We start from the raw sequence: 22,662 nt of genomic DNA, 5'->3' as shown, positions 1-22,662 counted from the left end.
AGAAAAAAACAGAAATGTAGAAATTTTTGCAAATTTATTAAAAAAGAAAAACTGAAATATCACATGGTCATAAGTATTCAGACCCTTTGCAGTGACACTCATATTTAACTCACATGCTGTCCATTTCTTCTGATCCTCCTTGAGATGGTTCTGCTCCTTCATTGGAGTCCAGCTGTGTTTAATTAAACTGATTGGACTCGATTAGGAAAGGCACACACCTGTCTACATAAGACCTTACAGCTCACAGTGCATGTCAGAGCAAATGAGAATCATGAGGTCGAAGGAACTGCCCAAGGAGCTCAGAGACAGAATTGTGGCAAGGCACAGATCTGGCCAAGGTTACAAAATCATTTCTGCAGCACTCAAGGTTCCTAACAGCACAGTGGCCTCCATAATCCTCAAATGGAAAAAGTTTGGGACGACCAGAACTCTTCCTAGACCTGGCCGTCTAGCCAAACTGAGCAATCATGGGAGAAGAGCCTTGGTGAGAGAGGTAAAGAAGAACCCAAAGATCACTGTGGCTGAGCTCCAGAGATGCAGTAGGGAGATGGGAGAAAGTTCCACAAAGTCAACTATCACTGCAGCCCTCCACCAGTCGGGGCTTTATTGGCAGAGTGGCCCGACGGAAGCCTCTCCTCAGTGCAAGACACATGAAAGCCTGCATAGAGTTTGCCAAAAGACACATGAAGGACTCCCAGACTATTGGAAATAAGATTCTCTGGTCTGATGAGACCAAGATTGAACTTTTTGCCGGTAATTGTAAGCGGTATGTGTGGAGAAAACCAGGCACTGCTCATCACCTGCCCAATACAATCCCTACAGTGAAACATGGTGGTGGGAGCATCATGTTGTGGGGGTGTTTTTCAGCTGCAGGGACAGGACGACTGGTTGCAATTGAAGGAAAGATGAATGCGGCCAAGTACAGAGATATCTTGGAAGAAAACCTCTTCCAGAGTGCTCAGGACCTCAGACTGGGCCGAAGGTTCACCTTTCAACAGGACAATGACCCTAAGCACACAGCTAAAATGACAAAGGAGTGGCTTCGGAACAACTCTGTGACCGTTCTTGACTGGCCCAGCCAGATCCCTGACCTAAACCCAATTGAGCATCTCTGGAGAGACCTGAAAATGGCTGTCCACCAACGTTCACCATCCAACCTGACAGAACTGGAGAGGATCTGCAAGGAAGAATGGCAGAGGATCCCCAAATCCAGGTGTGAAAAACTTGTTGCATCATTCCCAAGAAGACTCATGGCTGTACTAGCTCAAAAGGGTGCTTCTACTCAATACTGAGCACAGGGTCTGAATACTTATGACCATGTGATATTTCAGTTTTTCCTTTTTTAATAAATTTGCAAAAATTTCTACATTTCTGTTTTTTTCTGTCAAGATGGGGTGCTGAGTGTACATTAATGAGAAATAAAATGAACTTTTTTGATTTTGGCAAACGGCTGCAATGACACAAAGAGTGAAAAATTTAAAGGGGTCTGAATACTTTCCGTACCCACTGTACCTAGCGTGCTGTAGTTGTAAAATGACTTTACTGCTTGCTGATTATTAGCTTTTAGTGTCATTGCTTTAACAATAATAACTGTTGTGTCTCTGGCTGCAGCAAAGTACAAACATTTTGGGATTCAAGTAGTTACCAAGATTCTAACCAGAATAACATATTTAAGTCTAGATTGAGTAAAAAACCCAGTGACACAATATACTGAAAATATTGTCAGACTGTTTTGTTCCTGATCTGACCCTTTTTCATTTTTATTCTTTTTTTTTCCAATGACAATCTACTGATTTTCATAGTCAGTTTTTCAATAGCCTGACCAGCCATGTCCACTCCCTTTCTTAGCGAACGAATGTGGGTCTGAAAAACCCTGCCATAGAGAAGCTTTTCCTCCGGCCTCAAATGAGCTGGGCTAATCACAGCTGTTTATCTGCAATGGGGCGGGCTTTATGCTCCAGTCGTCCAACCAGATTTAAACAAGCCTTGCGCATATGCACTGACTTGTTTGTGACGTTGCTCAATGGCAGTCCCAAGTCCGCAAATCCTTCTACAACTGGCTTTTGCTGTTTGCTCTGTTCAAAAATATGCACAGAACTGGTGATAACATCGTGTATTCTCATGTTTTTACAACAAAAACTACAACAGTCATTCACTAGCGTCTCTACAACATGCATCATATCTCCGTTTGGTTTATTCTGCCCCCTGGAATTTGATTTAAACCCATGAGATCTCAGACTATTTCTTTGTATAGAATAGAAAAAGAGTTAGTATGGCTGGCCAGGTTAATTTTTCAATGCCAAAGTTTTATTTTTCAGTTTCACTTCACTGTCACTGTTTCAGTGTGGAGGGCAGGGCTCTAAGAGGCACGGCTAACGGACTTGGTTACTACATGATCTGCATATAATTATAAATATAAAAAGTGAAGGGGCTCTGAATACTTTCTGACTGCAAAGTATTTAGCCAGATGCCTGTCCTTGCTGTGCAGATGCTGCTGAATATGTAATAATCACACTTTGTAGCCCCGTCCCTCAGCCCTTCCCTCCAAACAAAAACAGTGACAGAAATCTGAAACAAAAAAAATAAAACACTTTGGCATTACACAAAAAAAACAGACATCAACTGAAAATCAGAAGATTGTCATTGAAAAAAAAATCTGTAATCTAAAAAACTTATGGGGTGATTTTTCAGTATTAACACTTTTTTCAATGCTAATGCTTTCCTTTTCAGCACAAATGTTTTTGCCAATGTTTATTTCTTCATTTAAGATGATGTTTTCAGTGTTAAGTGTTATTTTTCAGTGCCATAGTTCAAATGCGACTGGCTTTATACATTTACATCCAGCAGATTTTATAAGTGTGATAAAAGTTGAAATCCTTACATGATCAATATCGCAATGCATTTCTGCTCCAGTGGAGATGTGATCCTGCTAGTACTGAAATGTTCTAAGTACTTATATCATATTTTGTAGTCAAAAAAATAATGTTTCAGTTCTACTGACTTAGAGGTTCACATTTTGAATGAAGGTTTTTCAGCCTTGGGAGCAAAGCTGAGACATACACTATGTATGTATGGGGTAAAAGAAGACACAAGGCTATTTGCCATTAATGTCCTGAACCATATTTCTATAAAAACAGTGGAGTGCCTGTAGTTTTGCGGTTCTATTCAGCCCTTGTCTCCAAAATAATAACTTCTACATCCACAAACAAGGACACCTGTACAAGATGATTCCACTGACTAGGTTGCAAATGGTTGTCGGCATATTGTGCTTTCACAGGCTGCTATCCTGATTGGATGGCTCCATGCCCAGTTTCCTGTGCCGTGGTGATGTGGCGGAGGACAATTTTGTTGGAGAGGGCGAAGCATTTGCGGATGAGTCGCTGCCACCAACTTCAGATCCTGAGGGAACGGAGGAGAGGTGAGGAACTGGGGGAGCCCTCTTCCTTCCTAGAAAGCCTCCTTCAAGTACTCCCCTCTTCCTCACACCTCCCTCTGCCTTCCCCCCTTCTCCCCCAGATCCAATACTCTCCCCATCTTCTGGTGGGTGTACCTTTCGCCTCACGTCACCCCCCAGAATTGGGCTGTCTGGTGGTTGCTGTGGAGTTTCTTGACTGCCTTCAGCCTTTGCCCCAAAAACACCAGCAGCAGCTCCAGCATTTGTGTTGGAGCTTGCGCCAAGAGATCGGCAAGCCCAGAGCTCCATAGCTGAGACCCTCCTTTCGCTGTCCTCAAGCCCAAAGTCACAGAGCGAACGGCGAACATCAGCATTCTGGCCAGGGCCCTGGGTGGATGTCTGTCCTGGGCTGTCCAGGAAACCTCGACTTAGGCTGAAATTCTGAAAGTCTCTATGGAAACAGAGATGAATATTGGGTAGTTATGAGTTGATGTAGAACCAGACCTAATAAAGACAAAAACAACATGTAAATGCAAGGGGTAGTTACAATGAAACACTTGAAAACAGACATCTCAAACCTTCAATATACAGTAAACCACTCTTTATTATCTATGAACTTACGCAGTGTCATTAGTAACCTTATCTTTTCTGTATTTTATATAGCTTATTTTGCACTTTATGTTCTACTAAAACCAACAAAACAAATATGGCATGGTACCAAGATTCAGTGAGAAATTATTTCAGTAATTTGGGTAAACAGGGGTTTTAATGAATCTGCACAGTGAGACAAATATTCTGTCACCGGTAGCTGTGGAAGGACTCTGTTCTTCGAGCGCGGGCCAGCAGGGGGCTCTCCCTGTATGGTCGTACAGCTCCATAAGTTGCCTGGCATTCAGGGATGGGCTCCTGGGTTTGCAACTGCAGACTGAAAGAAATCAAGGAAAGGGAAACAATTCATCACAATTCTAAGTCATGAAGTAGAACCAAAAGATACACAGGTCCTTATCATGTGTATATATGTATTTGTAGAGAAAGGATTAAGCACATAATGGTAAGGTAGCTTGTTGCTTCTAACCTTAAGGAGGACTCTCGCAGTCGTACATGGTGCAGTACAGAGGGGGCAGGGCTAATATTAGGTGTAGCACAGCGGGAGGTACTGAGGTCACACTGGTCTAACAGCTGCAGCAGCTCTTCCTCTGTTGGCCCACCTACATCTGTCAAACATATACAATGAGTGATTGAAGTGAGTGAATAAAACGATAAATGTTCTTCATGTTGCCCCTCAATGCAAAAAACAAATGTTGCCCACACTTTTTGTCTCTGTCTGTGTTCCTCCTGGCTCTACTTCCTCACCCTCTTTTTTCTTCTCCTCTCCTTTGTTAGCAGTGTCCATTGCAGTAGTCAGGTCCCACATTTGGATACTGCCGTTACCATGACCAGTGAACAGATAGCGCCGAGGTCGTGACCCCATCCGACTGGAACCCTCACACTCCCGTACCATGAAGCACGAAATGGTGGTCCCATCAACTGACTGCACTTCACAGATCCTGACATACACGCACACCACACACACCATAACAGATAGTATGCAAATACAAAAACCTCACTCAAGACTCAGGTCTGAATCAAGGGAACTTAAGAGATTTACTGAGAGTAAGCATCATGCCTACCCTCCCTTCTACCAGTCTGTGACTGTAACTGACAAAGTCAGATAAAAGTTAAAGGAGGAGAGGTGAAAGAGAAAGATGGAGGATGTCACACCTTTTTCCAGTTGATGAGAGTCTCACAAACAGTTTGTTGGTAATAGGGATGACCTTCTGGATAAAAACCTGCTGGTCATCTCTCTCTCCAAATGGACCTGGGAGTAAAAAACATTCCAACTTAACTTGGCATTTTTGATAACTGCTATCTACTCTCTAATGTAACAACAAGGATAACAGCTCCCTTACTATACAGTGGGTACGGAAAGTATTCAGACCCCTTTAAATTTTTCACTCTTTGTGTCATTGCAGCCATTTGCCAAAATCCAAAAAGTTCATTTTATTTCTCATTAATGTACACTCAGCACCCCATCTTGACAGAAAAAAACAGAAATGTAGAAATTTTTGCAAATTTATTAAAAAAGAAAAACTGAAATATCACATGGTCATAAGTATTCAGACCCTTTGCAGTGACACTCATATTTAACTCACATGCTGTCCATTTCTTCTGATCCTCCTTGAGATGGTTCTGCTCCTTCGTTGGAGTCCAGCTGTGTTTAATTAAACTGATTGGACTCGATTAGGAAAGGCACACACCTGTCTATATAAGACCTTACAGCTCACAGTGCATGTCAGAGCAAATGAGAATCATGAGGTCGAAGGAACTGCCCAAGGAGCTCAGAAACAGAATTGTGGCAAGGCACAGATCTGGCCAAGGTTACAAAATCATTTCTGCAGCACTCAAGGTTCCTAACAGCACAGTGGCCTCCATAATCCTCAAATGGAAAAAGTTTGGGACGACCAGAACTCTTCCTAGACCTGGCCGTCTAGCCAAACTGAGCAATCATGGGAGAAGAGCTTTGGTGAGAGAGGTAAAGAAGAACCCAAAGATCACTGTGGCTGAGCTCCAGAGATGCAGTAGGGAGATGGGAGAAAGTTCCACAAAGTCAACTATCACTGCAGCCCTCCACCAGTCGGGGCTTTATGGCAGAGTGGCCCGATGGAAACATCTCTACAGTGCAAGACACATGAAAGCCCGCATAGAGTTTGCCAAAAAATACATGAAGGACTCCCAGACCATGAGAAATAAGATTCTCTGGTCTGATGAGACCAAGATTGAACTTTTTGGCGTTAATTCTAAGTGGTATGTGATACCTCAGACTGGGCTGAAGGTTCACCTTTCAACAGGACAATGACCCTAAGCACACAGCTAAAATAACAAAGGAGTGGCTTTGGAACAACTCTGTGACCGTTCTTGACTGGCCAAGCTAGAGCCCTGACCTAAACCCAATTGAGCATCTCTGGAGAGACCTGAAAATGGCTGTCCACCAACGTTCACCATCCAACCTGACAGAACTGGAGAGGATCTGCAAGGAAGAATGGCAGAGGATCCCCAAATCCAGGTGTGAAAAACTTGTTGCATCATTCCCAAGAAGACTCATGGCTGTACTAGCTCAAAAGGGTGCTTCTACGCAATACTGAGCACAGGGTCTGAATACTTATGACCATGTGATATTTCAGTTTTTCTTTTTTAATAAATTTGCAAAAATTTCTACATTTCTGTTTTTTTCTGTCAAGATGGGGTGCTGAGTGTACATTAATGAGAAATAAAATGAACTTTTTTGATTTTGGCAAAAGGCTGCAATGACATAAAGAGTGAAAAATTTAAAGGGGTCTGAATACTTTCCGTACCCACTGTAAATGTCCATCCTAAACCTGTAGCTCTGTTCCAAGGACAGTATCATGCAAGCCCTCTCCTTCTCTTTATAAATGCATTGATTATTCCCTCACGTTAATCCATCATGCCTTGTTCTATTCTTGTTAAAATTCCTTTCTTGTTTATCACACCTATATCATTCCCAGAGCAGTAGCTCCCATGGCTCTCGGTCTCCTCCAGTGACAATATTTTGAAGGAAGCCAAAGGAGTGGACCCTGGCTGGGTGGAGATCATCCCTCTGAACCGTGTCACCGTCCATGTCCGAACGTGGTTGTTGTCCGCACACACTAACAGAAAGAAAAATACAAATATGTACAATCAGATGGGTAACAGAGAACACAACCTGAGTAAAAGCTGAGCAGTTTAGAGCTGCATACTGCTGATGTGCAGCAATTTATTTGTTGTTTATTGTTGTTCTTTTCTCTCTCCTCTAGCCACTCACCCCAACTGGTTGTGGTGGTTCTGGTGGAGGTTTCCTCTGTTAAGGGGAGTTTTTCCTCTTTAAAGTTGCTAAGTGCTGCTCATAAGGGATTTGTTGGGTCTTTGTAAAGTGCCTTGAAATGATTGCATTGTGATTTGACGCTATACAAGTAAATAGAATTGAACTGAATCTAGCATTATGAATCTGTGCTTGTGCTGTACAATTCTCTGCTTCTCATCAATTGGGCAACTTTCTGAGGAAAGTAGAGAGGGGCAGCATCCCCATGTCAACCCCCCTCACCCCTCATAAAAATTGTCATATGCCTCAAAGCACAGGCCGAGATGGAGGATCAGCTGCAATCCTCCATTCAAACTTATTATTAACCTCTCACCCTATGAACAATTATAACTAATTTGAGAGCCTCACTCTTAGCCTCTCACACCCAAACTGGAAAATACAAAAACCAGTTGTACTTGTGTACCGTCCACCTGTGGCTTACCACTGAATTTCCAGACTTCGTATGTGATCTAGTGCTTAGTTCAGATAAAGTCATTATAGTGGGAGACTTTAACTTTCATGTACAGTGCTGTCAAAAAGTATTTGCCCTCGTCTTGATTTTATATTTTTTGCACACACTTAGATGAGTCATCAAACTATTTTTAATATTAAACAAAGGTAACCCGAGTAAATACAAAATTCAGTTTTAAATTATGATTTTATTTACTAACGGAAAAAAACTGTCCAAACCTGCCTGGCCCTCATGTACCTTCTGCAGGTATCTCTGGTCCTGGAGCTGTATATTGCTGATGTGCAGTTACTGGCCCCACCAACCTGCACATTATTTATTTGTTATTTATTTGTTGTTTTTCTTTTCTCTCTCCTCTTTCCACTCACCCCAACCGGTTGAGGCAGATGGCCACCCAAACTGAGCCAAGTTCTGCTGGAGGTCACTTCTGTTAAAGGGAGTTTTTCCTCTGCATTATCACCAAGTGCTGCTCATAACGGATTTGTTGGGTTTCTATGTAAATTGCCTTTAGATTATGCTATTGCGTTTTGGTGCTATATAAGTAAAATTGAATTGAATTGAACTGAATCATGTCCACAATCCCTCAGTCAGCAGGGAGGCTGTCTAAACATGCTATCTGTTACACCTTCCTCACCTGATACCAGATGTTTTTCAGACAACATAATCTTTGTTACTGGGCTCCTGTGGACAGTGAATGTCTGAAAGAGCTGAGGGCCTGATCCCACTGTCTCTGGGTGTTGCACAATCACCCTGACTGCACCGCTGCTAGTCCCATATGCTATCTCTATCCAGTTCCCACTCACACCTGAGAGTAGAGAGGGAGGAAAAGATGGTCAAAAAACCAATAGATACAGACAAACCATACAAACTATTTTACATCCAGAACAGTCTTTTCTGTGAATAACCAAGGAGAGGGAGGCAAACAAGAGGAGCGCAGAAGGAGCAAAAGAAGATATGGCAGATATATGGAAGAATACAGTAGCTAAAATTAATCTTCAAAGGGAAACAACAATTGGATGAAACAATAATGTACTTACTGGTTTTAGGTGTGAGGTAGACAGATAGTGCAGTGATAGCATCATTTGAAGGGTCATGATAAAGCTCCGTTACCAGAAGATCATTATCCTTCATCCTCAGTGGAAATTTTTGCATGTCTGAAAACAAATAAGAGTCCAATATTAATGTGTTTAGGTTGAAGGTTTATCACATTTTAAGAAACACAGACTTAGTATCCAGTCTACTTGAAATGAAATGAAATGAAATGAAATGAAATCAGAATCCGTCAGATAAAAATAACTTTTGGCGAAAAAAAAAAATCAGTGCTTTTGTAATAACCCTTAATGATGCAAATTTTTTACATAATACATTTAAACATAAGAAAAGGCAGGCATTGCTATACCTGTATCCTTTTTTGAAATAGAGATTTCAATTGTATTTTATTTTAAAAATGTCCAATAAACTAAGGGACAGGCAGATGATAGCTGCGTATATATGTGTCCACATGTGCATACCTATGTAGTAGATGGAGCCATTGTTGCAGCCAAGTAGTAGAAAGGAACCTGCAGTGTCACAGCTGGTGATGGGAACCACATCTTGAACCTATCCACAAAAATGTGGATGCATATGAAAGTTGAATACACAAGAAAATTTTCATTAAAAGGTCTTGTTGGATAACTATTCACTATTCAAAGCCTTATAGCTTCTGAAATTCTCACTATTTTTTGACATATATTTGATATCGACTGTTCTGTTTCCTTTAATCACTTATCGATATTACTGTGGGGAGAAGAATCTACACAATCTGGAGTATATCACCCTATATAAGATAGCAATACGACCGACAAGATGGCGACCGACAAGATGGCGACCGACACAACCAGCGAGGCACTTACAACGCCACCAACACCAAGAACAACAACAACAATGCCAACACTACCTGACAATACCAACTCGGACAATGCCAATCTACTACTCCGTCTAGCAAACAATGAAATCACCAAATTAAAGCAAGAAATACGCCGCCTCTCTCACGATATCTAACAGAAAGACTCCATACTCACTAGCTTCAGGGACATTGCCCTCAAGCAATCGAGGAAGATCTCCACACTTACCTTCACTCTCCAGGACACTGCCCCATGGGACCCGTCAACCTGTCCACGACCCTCCTCCTCTTCTACACCATGTCTTCGGTCCTCCTGGACCGAGGTTGCGGTCCGTGGGCAGAAAAGACATCACCACGGGTCTCCGCATCCCTCCCTAGACCTCTCCAATCGATTTGCACCTTTGTCCTCTGCCACTTCGGACCTACATACTGTCTCATCCGCTAATCACGTGCTCCGGTATCCCAACAACCCCCGTCACCCGCCGATGACGTTCAGCGCCGTCACCTGCTCTTGCTCCCCTCTGACGACACCCGCCGCCCCCGCCATAGTCCAAGTGCTCCTCGCGGAGCCTGTTGCCCCGGCAGAAAACAATCTCCATCCCGCTCAGCTACTACATCAGTGTGCCGTAGGATCCTTCGTGCTCAGGCACACTCATGGGCTCCCTAGCTACGGACCAACCGAACTGCCGCCTCCATCTTCCACCTCAGCACCCGATGTCACCGCCCCGCCAGCCAGCATGACATCACGACTCAAACGGCCAACTACTGGCGTCTTCTCCACGCACCCTTTTCCCCCCAACCACGTTAATCATCGGAGACTCAATTATAAGGAATGTACGTTTTTTCAACGCCACTACTCACTGTCTCCCTGGAGCTATGGCCTCAGACATCTTGGCCATGCTTCCTGGATTACTGCCAACACTTCCGTCTTCCATCATTAGAGTGATTGTTCATATTGGAACATGTGATACGTCACTCCACCCGTCTGAACTGACTAAAAAGGATTTTCTCTCTCTCCTCCACCTCCTAAGCAACTGTGGTAAGACTATTCATGTCTGGTCCCATCCCCACGCTTGGAAGAGGCTCTGGCCGCTTCAGTAGAATCCTCAGTCTCAACACCTGGCTCAAGTCTGTCTCCCTGTCCTACAATCTCCAATTCATCGACAACTTCAACCTCTTCTGGAACTGACCTGCCTTCTTTGCAGGAGATGGTCTGCATCCTAACCGCCAGGGCTCCCATATACTTTCCACCAACATTCAACATGCAGTTCACTGTACCCCGCACGCTAACACTGGACAACCTGTCCATTCTGTCCCACATGCCTGACTACCTGACTCCATACAACCAATCCCCTCCATCTGGTCATCCTCCCGACCTCAGTCGAGGAAATCAGCCACTCTGTGCTAGCTAACATCCCCAGATACATGGACTCTACACCTTTCCATAACACTCATTTTGGGCTACTTAACGTTCGCTCCCTCTCTCAAAAAGCATCCCTCATCATTGACATTATTCTTAAACATAATCTCGACATCCTGTGCTTAACCGAAACCTGGCAGCAGCCCAACGACTTCACTGAACTTAATCAATCTATTCCTCCTGGTTTCACATATCTCACCCATCCACACCTCTCGGGACGCGGTGGCGGCCTCGCCATACTGTTCAACCTTAAATACAAAATATCCATCCACTCCACTGTCACCTTCCAGTCCTTTCAAAGCTCTCATAGCACGTATTCACGGTCACACACCAACCTTCTTGGCCACTATCTACCGCCCACCTAAACCTAACCCGACCTTCCTGGACAAACTGTCTGACCTCTTAGCTATCCTCATCTCTCTGTCAACCAACATAATTCTTCTTGGTGATTTTAACATTCACTTCGACAATCCCAACAACACCACAACAAAAGACTTCATTTCCTGTCTGGACAGCTTTGGGCTCCAACAATACATCACCTCCCCAACACATTCTCTAGGCCACACCCTCGACTTAGTCTGCTGCTCTGGCGTCACAGCTCAGTCATGTTCTACCCTCGACACCTTCTTCTCTGACCACAAACTAGTCTGCTGTAACTCCAAACTACCTCTCTTCAAAACCCACCTCTCCTGCACCATCACCTTCCGTAACTTAAAGATCGTCGACCTCCCCTCCTTCACTGCTGCTCTCAATAACCTTTCATGTACTAATTATACACCGTCCCTCTCCAACATGTTATCCAATTTCAACCGTGAGCTACGTAATCTACTCGACACCTACGCCCCACTCAAAACTAGATCTGTCTCCTTTACGCACTCTGCTCCATGGTACACACCCGAACTCCGCCTCCTCAAAACCCAAGCCCGTCGCCTTAAACGTCTCTTCAAAAGAACCAGTTCATCCACCCACAAGGACTTATACCTAAACCACATACTGAAGTACAAGCAAACCATTACTCAAACAAAATGTGACTTCTATGACTCACTCATTGTATCTGCCTCTGGCTCCACGTGTTTCCTCTTCTCCACTGTCAAAAATTTATTGGGCCCTCCCAATACTCCTCTCTTCCCCTCACTCTCCACCACCTTGTGCAATAACTTCCTGAATTTTTTTCTCATCAAAAATCGAAAATATACACCAGCAATTTCCCCCCATCTGTGATACTGCGAACTGTCTCCACTGTACCCTACCCTGTCTATCAGTATCCTCCCTGCTTTCGAGTTTTATCATTCCACCCACCTCAGTTATCTCTTCCCTGATCCTCAAATCCAAACCCTCAACCTGCAAACTTGAACCCCTACCAACCAACCTCGTCAAGCTCCGTCTCCCCTCTCTCCTTCCTCATCTTACCCATATTATTCACACTTCCCTCAATTCTGGAATCGTACCCCCATCACTCAAGACAGCCATCATCACACCAATTCTAAAAAAACCTGGTCTCGATCCTGCCGACCTTAACAACTTCCGCCCTATCTCCAATCTCCCGTTCCTCTCCAAAATTCTCGAAAAAGTTGTTCACCACCAGGTTCATACCCACCTTTCCGCCAATAGCCTATACGAACACTTTCACTCTGGTTTCCACCAACTTCACAGCACTGAAACTGCCCTGGTCAAAATCACCAACCTCCTAGTAGCCACAGACTCTGGCCTTGTCTCCATCCTCATCCTCCTTGACCTAACTGCAGCTTTTGACACCATCTCACGCAATATTCTCCTCCATCGCCTTGCTTCCATTGACATAGCCGGCTCGGTCCTCGCATGGTTCACCTCCTACCTCTCTGACCGCACCCAGTCCGTCCTTCTCCAGAACTTCCCTCTACTGTCAGTTGCGGCGTGCCTCAGGGCTCTGTCCTGGGGCCCCTCCTCTATATTAATTATCTCCTTCCTCTCGGTAATATCTTTAGGCAACATAACATCAATTTTCATTTTTATGCAGACGACACCCAGCTCTACCTCTCTGCTGCTCCATCTTCTACCCCCCCCCCCCCCCCCCCCCTTACCTGCTTACATAATATCAAATCCTGGTTCACCCATAACTTTTTGAAACTCAACCCCAATAAAACTGAAATTCTCCTTGTGGGCACCAGATCCACCCTTTCTAAAACCAGCACCTTCTCCATTCAAATTGACAACAATACTGTCCTCCCCTCCCCCCAAGTTAAAAGCCTGGGTGTCATCCTAGACGGTACTCTCTCCTTCACTCAGCATATCAATACCACTACCCGGTCGGCCTACTCCCATCTTCGTAACATAAACCGCATCTGTTCTTCACTCACCACCGATAGCATGGCCATACTCGTTTTTCAACAGGTTGACACTGCAAATGTAGGAGCCTGTCCAGCCATACCGACTCATTCTTCCTCAATGTCTCCTCCTCCATCTTCTTCTGCTCCTTGTTATTAACCCGTGTGCATCTCCACCACTGCAGCTATGCCCTCTCTCACCTGCTCCACCATCTGTCACAGTAGTAGGGATGAGGCTACAGCTACAAAGACTGTGCCGTGGGAAGGCAGCTGGCCCAGAAGACTGCTTAACCCTCTGGGGTCGACGCACGCGCCGGCGCGTTTTGACGCATCTTTTTCTGATAAGGCCGAAACAAACTTAAATTACTCCGTCAATTCTGATCGTACAGATAAAAGAAGTATATCATTCAAATCTGTAAAGGGTCTAGTTTTAGTGGTATACCATCATAATAACAACAAAACCTTGTGCTTTTTTTAAATAAAGAAAGCCGACAGGGTGCGCTCTCGGACTTTTCTGTCTCTGCCATTTCTCTTCACAGACGCGTAAATAAAACAACCAGAATCTCAGCTTTCTATGGCTAGAAAGCTTGAAATGTTTTCTTTTGAGTGAAACAATTCAAGTCAAAAACTTTTTTTTTTAATCCGTATGAACGTAAGGAGAAGTCCGTTTTTTCCTGTCTCACCTCATTACAGGTAATGCGGTCCCGCCTTGTACACTGTCCACTGTTCACATGTAAATAATCTCAGGTGAACCAGGTAAATATGTGCACGCCCCCGAGAAATGACACAAAATATCAAACTTCATCATAGAATTTACTCACTTTTTTGGCGCGTTTGGATGATGGCGCGTTACGCACGTGAAGCGGCGCTCCTTACATTCCACACAGAGACAAATAGTTTAGCTTGTCCTCAGAGTAAAAACACTGATTTTAACTCAAAGGAGGATCGTTTGCTCCTCATTGTGTTGTATTGTGCTGCACTAATCCGTCCCATCTACACTGACTGAAAGGCTCATTATGCGCGGCTTTGTCTGGACGTTCACTGCGTCTTTTGTGTTCTCAGGTAAATCACATGACTATTCATCCTCAGACACACCCTCTTGCATATGGCCTTTCTGGACAAAAAGTGTCTTAGAAAATTTAAATCAGTGTATTGTTTACTGTGAATGTGTGAACAAGATGACATTCACAGCACTCTGAAGTAAACACTTCAGCCTACAACATGCAGGTCTCCAAAGTCTTGTGAACCAATGTTCTGTTTGTGTTTTATGGTCTTATTTCAGTGAGTAAAAAATTGTAGTTTTTCACTAACCATGCATAAACACTTTTTTCTCAAAAACACCATGTATAAACTTGCTGCTCACATATTATTGTAGCCAATTTTGTGCTGATTACAGTGTTATCAGACTTTAGACATTAATATGTTTAACCCTCTGGGGTCTGAGGGGGTTTTGGGGCCTGGACAAATTTTGACATGTCCTGACATTTGTGCTTTTTTCAGTGTTTTTTAAACATATTAAAACAGGTGACTGAAAGGAGGGACTGGTAGCAATAGCAGCTCCCTGCTCCAACTCCAGAACCCTTACCTTTAGGTGCATGGCTTCCACCTCCAACTGCTTGTTTCGTAATTCCACCTCCCGTATCCTCAGAGTGAGTTCCAACTCCTCAGTTGTTCGTCCAGTTTGGACTGGGAGGTCCTTAGTTGGGGTCGGAATACCCGCCAAATCACCCGGCCCGACTCCATCTGTGGGAGTTGGCCCCTCCGACTGACCCTCTTTCCGTCAGCTTTGCTATGAGGAGTTGTTTAATCTCCTCTTTCTTTGAATTTAACGGTACATGTACGTCAAAAAAGTTAGCGATTAACACCAAATCGGCCTTGCAGCACCTATCCAACTTATCTAACGTTGGATCCATAGTGAAATCCTCCAATTTGAATTCCATGGCCACCACCACAAAAGAAAAAACTGCGAAACAGACCAAAGAGTTAACACTCACGTATTTCGCTGACGAATCCGGCAAAGGACGGAGGACAAACACGAGAAAAAAAAAGCGGACGAGCTCCCAATTCTATGTTATGCCCCAGCCTAGGGGTTAACCGGAGCGTAACACGAAGTTGAGTTTTCCTCCAAACCTCTTCCACTCTCAACAAACACGAACGATACGAACTACAATTAACAAGAATTTTTATTCTGTCGAAACACAGAATGCAATACAGAATGTTCAAAATAAACAAAACGCTCCGTGAGCCCTACAATGTTACACGAACAATGGAAAACGAACACAAACGCTAAAGATAGACCTACTCAAACAAAAACGTTCCGTGAGCCCTAAGATTTTACACAAACAAAAGATCAAATAACAAAAATGCTAAATATAGCCTTACGATATCAATCAAAAGAAACAACACAAAATCACAGGTCGCTAGCCTGGAAACTCCTAAAACAAACAGGAGAAAACAAAACACAAACGTGGCCTAAATATCTAAGTATCTCTAATCTAAACAACAAAAATACTATCAATACAAAACCTACAAAATCGAAACAAAAACCTAATCTCTAACTAATTCATTACGAAAACGAAGTCTTTATCAAATAGCTTTGGAAGTTGCAAAGGTGGGAGAATAGCTCTCCTGAGCAGCAGTCCGTGGGCTTCTTATCTTCCTTCTGGGAAGTGTTGGACCAATCCCGGAAGTCCAATCCACGGTCCTCGAGTCCACACCCACTCCAGCATCCGTCACACACACACACACGAGGAGGGGAGGGCCAACAACACACAACACACATATACTGACTTAGGGTCATAACAAGCCTTTTAAGGGCCTCAGAGTTTTTCAATCAGCCAGACAACAGTTCTTCCTCAGGTTCAAGAATAACATTATCTGCACTCTCAACTGAAGCCACACCCACTGTGTCCATTACCAAGGCAAGTCGTGATAGTGCTGATTCAGACTGGGCAGCACTCCGCACCCCACAAGACTGAGCATAAAACGGTTTCAATAAATTCACGTGGAATATTTTTACAGACTTCCTAAAACCAGGAATCAAAATGATCCAAAACACGTTTTACAACTGTATATGGACCAGAAAACTTTGCCTGAAAAGGAGAACTCACCATCGGGCAAAGAGCCAAAACTTGGTCGCCCATGCTAAATTCACGTGGTTCAGCTTTGCAGTCATATTGATTTTTCATTTTTGTCTGTGATGTAGCTAAGCCTTGCCGAGCTAATTCCCCTGCTGCATACAACCGATGCTTAAAGCCATTCATATAGTCAATAAGATTGACAGGTGGGTCCGACTCCTTCCACCCATCCTTAAACACAGACAATGGGCCTCGGACTGTGTGGCCAAACATTAGATCATTTGGGCTAAACGTAGTGCTTTCCTGCACCACCTCCTGTGCCGCCAAGAGCAACCACGGTAACCCCTCCTCCCAGTCAACATCAAGCTATGTACAATAAGCACGTAAAAGAGACTTCCGAGTTTGATGGAAACACTCTAAAGCCCCTTGGCTCTGTGCATGATAAGCAGAAGAGTAGTTATGACAGATCTCCAATAACTTTAACACCTGGGCTAACAGGTGAGATGTGAAGTTAGAACCTTGATCAGTTTGAATAAACCTTGGAATCCCAAACACAGAAATAAACTGGGTTAGAACTTTTGCAACTGATCTAGCCGTGATGGTACGTAATGGATAAGCTGCTGGATATCTTGTGCTTTGACACATAATCGTTAGTATGTACTGGAAAACCTGATCTTGAATGAGGCAACGGCCCAACATAGTCAATAATCAAATATTCCAATGGCTGACTTATAGCTGGAATTGGCTGTAAGGGAGCCGGTTTAATAGTTTGATTAGGCTTACCAGTTAGCTGACACGTAGCACATTTTCTAATATGTGCAGAAACATCCTTCTTAAGCCGCAGCCAAAAAAAATGTCGCAAGATTCTTTCATACATTTTCCTGACTCCTAAATGTCCAGAGCCAGTTTTAACACAGTCACAGAATCTGGATGGAATCACAACTTGGAAAATGGGCACCCCCACAAAATCTTCACCATGCGGCACCCACTTCCTCATTAAATACCATCCTGGAAAAAATAGCCACTAACAACATTCTTTATAACATCCACTGATAATACAGATGCAGCCAATTTCTCCAAAGAAGGGTCTACCTTCTGCTCATTCTGTAACTCAGTGTGAGAGATAGAATAGAAGAGGAATTTCAGGCAAGCATGACAAAACACTCCCAACCTTTCCACAAGTCTCCTTAACAGTCTGACTTGTCACTCGCGTCACCACACACATCAGAAAAACTTCAGTAAACTGCAGAGCACTTACATCGGGATGCTCAGAACTAGAAACAGAGGAAGTAACTAACAGAGTTGCAGATAAATCCGCCCACACCCAAATACCAGCCAGATTGTTGCCCAAAATCATATCAACACCTTGTAGTGGTAATGCTGGTCTCACACCCACAGATACTTCCCCCTGCATCAACTCACAAGTTAAGTTCACTCTATGAACAGGAACAGGTAAAATATTTAATCAGATTCCCCTCATGAGAATTTTATCCCGTGTCAGATTTCTCTGAAAACGGCAACACAGACTCTAGAACATAGGACTCAACAGCAGCAGTATCGCTGAATATCTTAACTGGGACACTAGTGTCAGTCCCGACTAGATTCAAAAAGGAATAAATGACCCATCCACATTTGCAGTGTCACTAACATTTGTAGCCAAGGCAACAGGCTACACACACCCACCCCCCTCATGTTTCTTAGCTTTCAACAATGGACAGTTAATTTCAAGTGACCAACTTCCTTGCAGTATCACCACATATCTCCTTTTGGGGTATGCTCCTCTACCTGAGAACACAGCCCAAGGAATTGGTAACTAATTGTGTCAAATTTAACAGGGTTCCTAAATGTTTCCCCAGGCCAATTCTAATGAATCACAAAATACTAATCAGCCAATGCAGCCGCCTCATCAACAGTTGTAACCTTACGTTCTGTAAGAAAAGTGGAAACTCGACTAGACAAAGTATTTTTGAATTGCTCCAGAATCACCAAATTTGTCAAGCTCTCAAAATCCTTAACATCAGAAGCCATTTACCAGCGATTAAAGTGATTAGTTAACTCCCTCGCAAATTCCATATGGTTAGCCTTCTTCTCCCACATTCTAAAATGCTGACGATATGCTTCTGGAACCAGCTCATATGCTCTCATTCATTGAACTTAGGAAAAAGCCATAAATTAGTCACAACACCAGGAGAACCTGATGGAAAAACCAAACGCATCCCCTCTGGACAACTGTCCCCAGAAAGCTTACCATCCTTAACCAATTCCAATCTAGTTACTTATAACGTTATCTGAGCCTGTTCTGTCTCAGTTCATAGCCGTTCAATTGCCACTTGTTTATCCACTTCTAATCTCTGTTTTTCCATACCAAACTTCTGCTTCACTATTTCAAAAGATAACTGCAACAAAAGCAATTCTTTTTTGTTGTTCGAACGTCAAATTACTGGGACCAACTGAAGGCAACTGTGTCTCCCATTTCGCCCTCAGAAGTCCTTTTTCACTCAGCTGCAGCTTAATAATCGCTTTTATATTATCTTTAAGACGCTTATCACCCAAACTACTGAGATCAACCTTTAACTCCTCCGCAATCTTGAGAAGCTGATCCTTAGTGCAGTGATCCAAAAACTCCTCAGACGGAGCAGCAACAAATTCTTCTATATCTGCCATTAAAAACGAGGACTACAAATACAGAGGAACAAACAAGGTACAGCCAGTGCTCACTAAGTCAATCCGTGCAGTTGAAAACATTAACAGCGTTCCCTTAACTCCTGCGAAAGCCTCCCCCCTAACTAAACTGCCCATCCAAGATTAAGGTAACTTCACTCAACCCTAGTCTTCATGCAGATTAGCGGTGGGGTATTTAAACACATAATCCAAAAAGCTCGGTTAAGCCGCAAGCAAGATGGTTACTCACCTGACAGCTCTGGATGTGTCCCTGAGACAACCACACCAAAAAAACAAACTAAAATAACAAACCAACGTGTCCAAGGGAGACTTCCACAAAAGCAGAATTTACTGCACAAGAAGACCATACAAACACTGTAAGAAATCATCCTACCTGACTCAAATTAAATTAACTGTCCAATACATCTCTCAACCAAATATCAACAGCCATGAATAACAAACAACTATCGGCTGGACGAGCCCCCATCTGTCACAAACTGAGCCACACAGCCATGACACAACAAAGGGAGATGCACGCAAAAAGCCAATTAATATGTTTATTCTTAACCAAAAGAATCAAACACACGCAATAGATCTGCAGGAAGATGCTACACGCTTTACCAAACTATGGTAACAAGTACGCTGTTTTATACTGCAGTCTGCTGAGGAGGCAGCATAAAGGACAAAGATGCCAGACATCTGGACAAACTGGTGCAAAAAGCTGGTTCAGTGCCTGGAATAAGGCTGGAATCACTGGAGGCTGTGGTGGAGAGATGCACACAGAAAACGGTAGAGACCATCCTGGTCTCAACATTCGGATGGACCAGAGAAGCAGCTGCAGTGGACAACTCGCCTAACTGAGCTGCAGGACTGAAGGAGATCCTTCATCCCAACTATCATCAGGCTCGACAACACCTTGGCAAATGGCAGATGACAACTGACTACTCTCACTACTGACTAACTAATTATCTACAAGACTACCTGAGTTTCCCTTTGAGGATGAATAAAGTTTATCACATCTCATCTAAGCTCCTCTTTTTGTATCTTTATGCAATGGTTAACACAAACACAAACTAGAATAATCACAAACATGCACCCTCCTGCCTCTCTTTGGCTCCACTGAACACACACAGACACACACATGCACAGATGCCCACCTACCTGCCAGTGCTGTGTGACGGCATTCCACACTCCCACCTTCCCTGTGTGGCTTGTAGCCACCAGCTGGTTCCCAATGAAAAAGAGATCATCAACAGGTACGCCCAGATTGAACACGCCTGGGGTAGTGGGGAGACAGAGTGACAGGAATTAGCACTTTAGAACGTTAAGGAGCCAAGGAAAGGTGGGTACGAACTGAAGGTTGAGTCACAGAGATCGCAGGATGTCATACAGATATTATATCATTGTGGTGGTGGGCATTTGCTAAAAAATCCAAAATTTGAGTATACAGAAGGCTAATCCTTGCCATTTTACTGTCACTTGAATCAAGCATATCATTAACAAACCTATAACAATCCCTATATTTATCCTTAAGGTATTCAGTCATTTCCAAAACCATTCAATCGCTACAAACAGTTTATTTACTTACATTTTTGTTACTCTTGTTTAACAGGGTTAAACAATCTAGTTTTCACAATCAGCTAAAACACATACAATCCTTTTAAAAGGTTAATGACTCTATAAAGTGCTAATATTCCTTGGCTGCAGTTTGCCTGTGTGGGCCACAAATCTTTCTATAATTTAAACCTACCTATCTCACTACCGCTGCCTCCATCTTGGATGCTCCAAAGGATTATACTGCTTTCAGAGGCAGCAGCCACCATCTTGTCCTTGTCTCCGTGCAGTCCACCCACCACCTTGGCGTTAAGTGCGATGCGTTCAATGGTCCAATCAAGGTAGGGGGAAGAAAACACCTGCTGCCATCCAGAAGATTCCTTTATCCTGTAGTGAGATCACCAACATTTATCTCTGCTTTTATTCCTACTAAAAGAATTAGCCATACTGCGATGTTTCCTAACTTACAGTGGGGCAAAAAAGTATTTAGTCAGCCACCAATTGTGCAAGTTCTCCCAATTAAAAAGATGAGAGAGGCCTGTAATTTTCATCATAGGTATACCTCAACTATGAGAGACAAAATGAGAAAAAAAATCCAGAAAATCACATTGTCTGATTTTTAAAGAATTTATTTGCAAATTATGGTGGAAAATAAGTATTTGGTCACCTACAAACAAGCAAGATTTCTGGCTCTCACAGACCTGTAACTTCTTCTGTAAGAGGCTCCTCTGTCCTCCACTCGTTACCTGTATTAATGGCACCTGTTTGAACTCGTTATCAGTATAAAAGACACCTGTCCACAATCTCAAACAGTCACACTCCAAACTCCACTATGGTCAAAACCAGAGAGGTGTCAAAGGACACCAGAAACAAACTTATAGACCTGCACCAGGCTGGGAAGACTGAATCTGCAATAGGTAAGCAGCTTGGTGTGAAGAAATCAACTGTGGGAGCAATTATTAGAAAATGGAAGACATACAAGACCACTGATAATCTCCCTCGATCTGGGGCTCCACGCAAGATCTCACCCCGTGGGGTCAAAATGATCACAAGAACGGTGAGCAAAAATCCCAGACACAGGGGGACCTAGTGAATGACCTGCAGAGAGCTGGGACCAAAGTAACAAAGGCTACCATCAGTAACACACTAGGCTGCCAGGGACTCAAATCCTGCAGTGCCAGACGTGTCCCCCTGCTTAAGCCAGTACATGTCCAGGCCCATCTGAAGTTTGCTAGAGAGCATTTGGATGATCCAGAAGAGGACTGGGAGAATGTCATATGGTCAGATGAAACCAAAATAGAACTTTTTGGTAAAAACTCTACTCGTCGTGTTTGGAGGAGAAAGAATGCTGAGTTGCATCCAAAGAAGACCATACCTACTGTGAAGCATGGGGGTGGAAACATCATGCTTTGGGGCTGTTTTTCTGCAAAGGGACCAGGACGACTGATCCATGTAAAGGAAAGAATGACTGGGGCGAGGTATCGTCAGATTTTGAGTGAAAACCTCCTTCCATCAGCAAGGGCATTGAAGATGAAACGTGGCTGGGTCTTTTAGCATGACAATGATCCCAAACACACCGCCCGAGTAACGAAGGAGTGGCTTCATAAGAAGCATTTCAAGGTCCTGGAGTGGCCTAGCCAGTCTCCAGATCTCAACCCCATAGAAAATCTTTGGAGGGTGTTGAAAGTCCGTGTTGCCCAGCGACAGCCCCAAAACATCACTGCTCTAGAGGAGATCTGCATGGAGGAATGGGCCAAAATACCAGCAACAGTGTGTGAAAACCTTGTGAAGACTTACAAAAAACGTTTGATCTCTGTCATTGCCAACAAAGGGTATATAACAAAGTATTGAGATGAACTTTTGTTATTGACCAAATACTTATTTTCCACCATAATTTGCAAATTAATTCGTTAAAAATCAGACAATGTGATTTTCTGGATTTTTTTTCTCATTTTGTCTCTCATAGTTGAGGTATACCTATGATGAAAATTACAGGCCTCTTTCATC

At 43.4% G+C, this 22,662-nt stretch overlaps 1 protein-coding gene across 2 annotated transcripts in view; it reads right to left on the bottom strand.

The window, feature by feature from the left end:
* Positions 1-1,454: 1,454 nt before the first annotated feature.
* The window catches only part of kctd3 (potassium channel tetramerization domain containing 3), a 45,438-nt gene continuing 24,230 nt past the window's right edge, over positions 1,455-22,662 (bottom strand). Inside the window, exons 9-19 of one of the 2 annotated variants that reach the window (XM_026293074.1) lie at positions 20,852-21,042; positions 20,263-20,378; positions 9,270-9,357; positions 8,796-8,912; positions 8,393-8,563; positions 6,943-7,098; positions 5,156-5,252; positions 4,706-4,941; positions 4,470-4,608; positions 4,197-4,319; positions 1,455-3,845 (exon numbers count right to left, since the gene is read on the bottom strand). In XM_026293074.1, coding sequence (XP_026148859.1) covers positions 3,272-3,845; positions 4,197-4,319; positions 4,470-4,608; positions 4,706-4,941; positions 5,156-5,252; positions 6,943-7,098; positions 8,393-8,563; positions 8,796-8,912; positions 9,270-9,357; positions 20,263-20,378; positions 20,852-21,042 — 2,008 coding nt within the window. In that variant the 3' untranslated portion in view covers positions 1,455-3,271. The remainder of the gene's footprint in view (positions 3,846-4,196; positions 4,320-4,469; positions 4,609-4,705; positions 4,942-5,155; positions 5,253-6,942; positions 7,099-8,392; positions 8,564-8,795; positions 8,913-9,269; positions 9,358-20,262; positions 20,379-20,851; positions 21,043-22,662) is intronic. The other variant, XM_026293075.1, reaches the window with a different exon arrangement.

This window comes from Mastacembelus armatus, chromosome 3 (genome assembly GCF_900324485.2).
Source record: "Mastacembelus armatus chromosome 3, fMasArm1.2, whole genome shotgun sequence".
Classification (NCBI taxonomy): Eukaryota; Metazoa; Chordata; class Actinopteri; order Synbranchiformes; family Mastacembelidae; genus Mastacembelus; species Mastacembelus armatus.
Note: the sequence above shows the minus strand (reverse complement) of the source record. Positions and strands in the feature narration are given on the sequence as shown.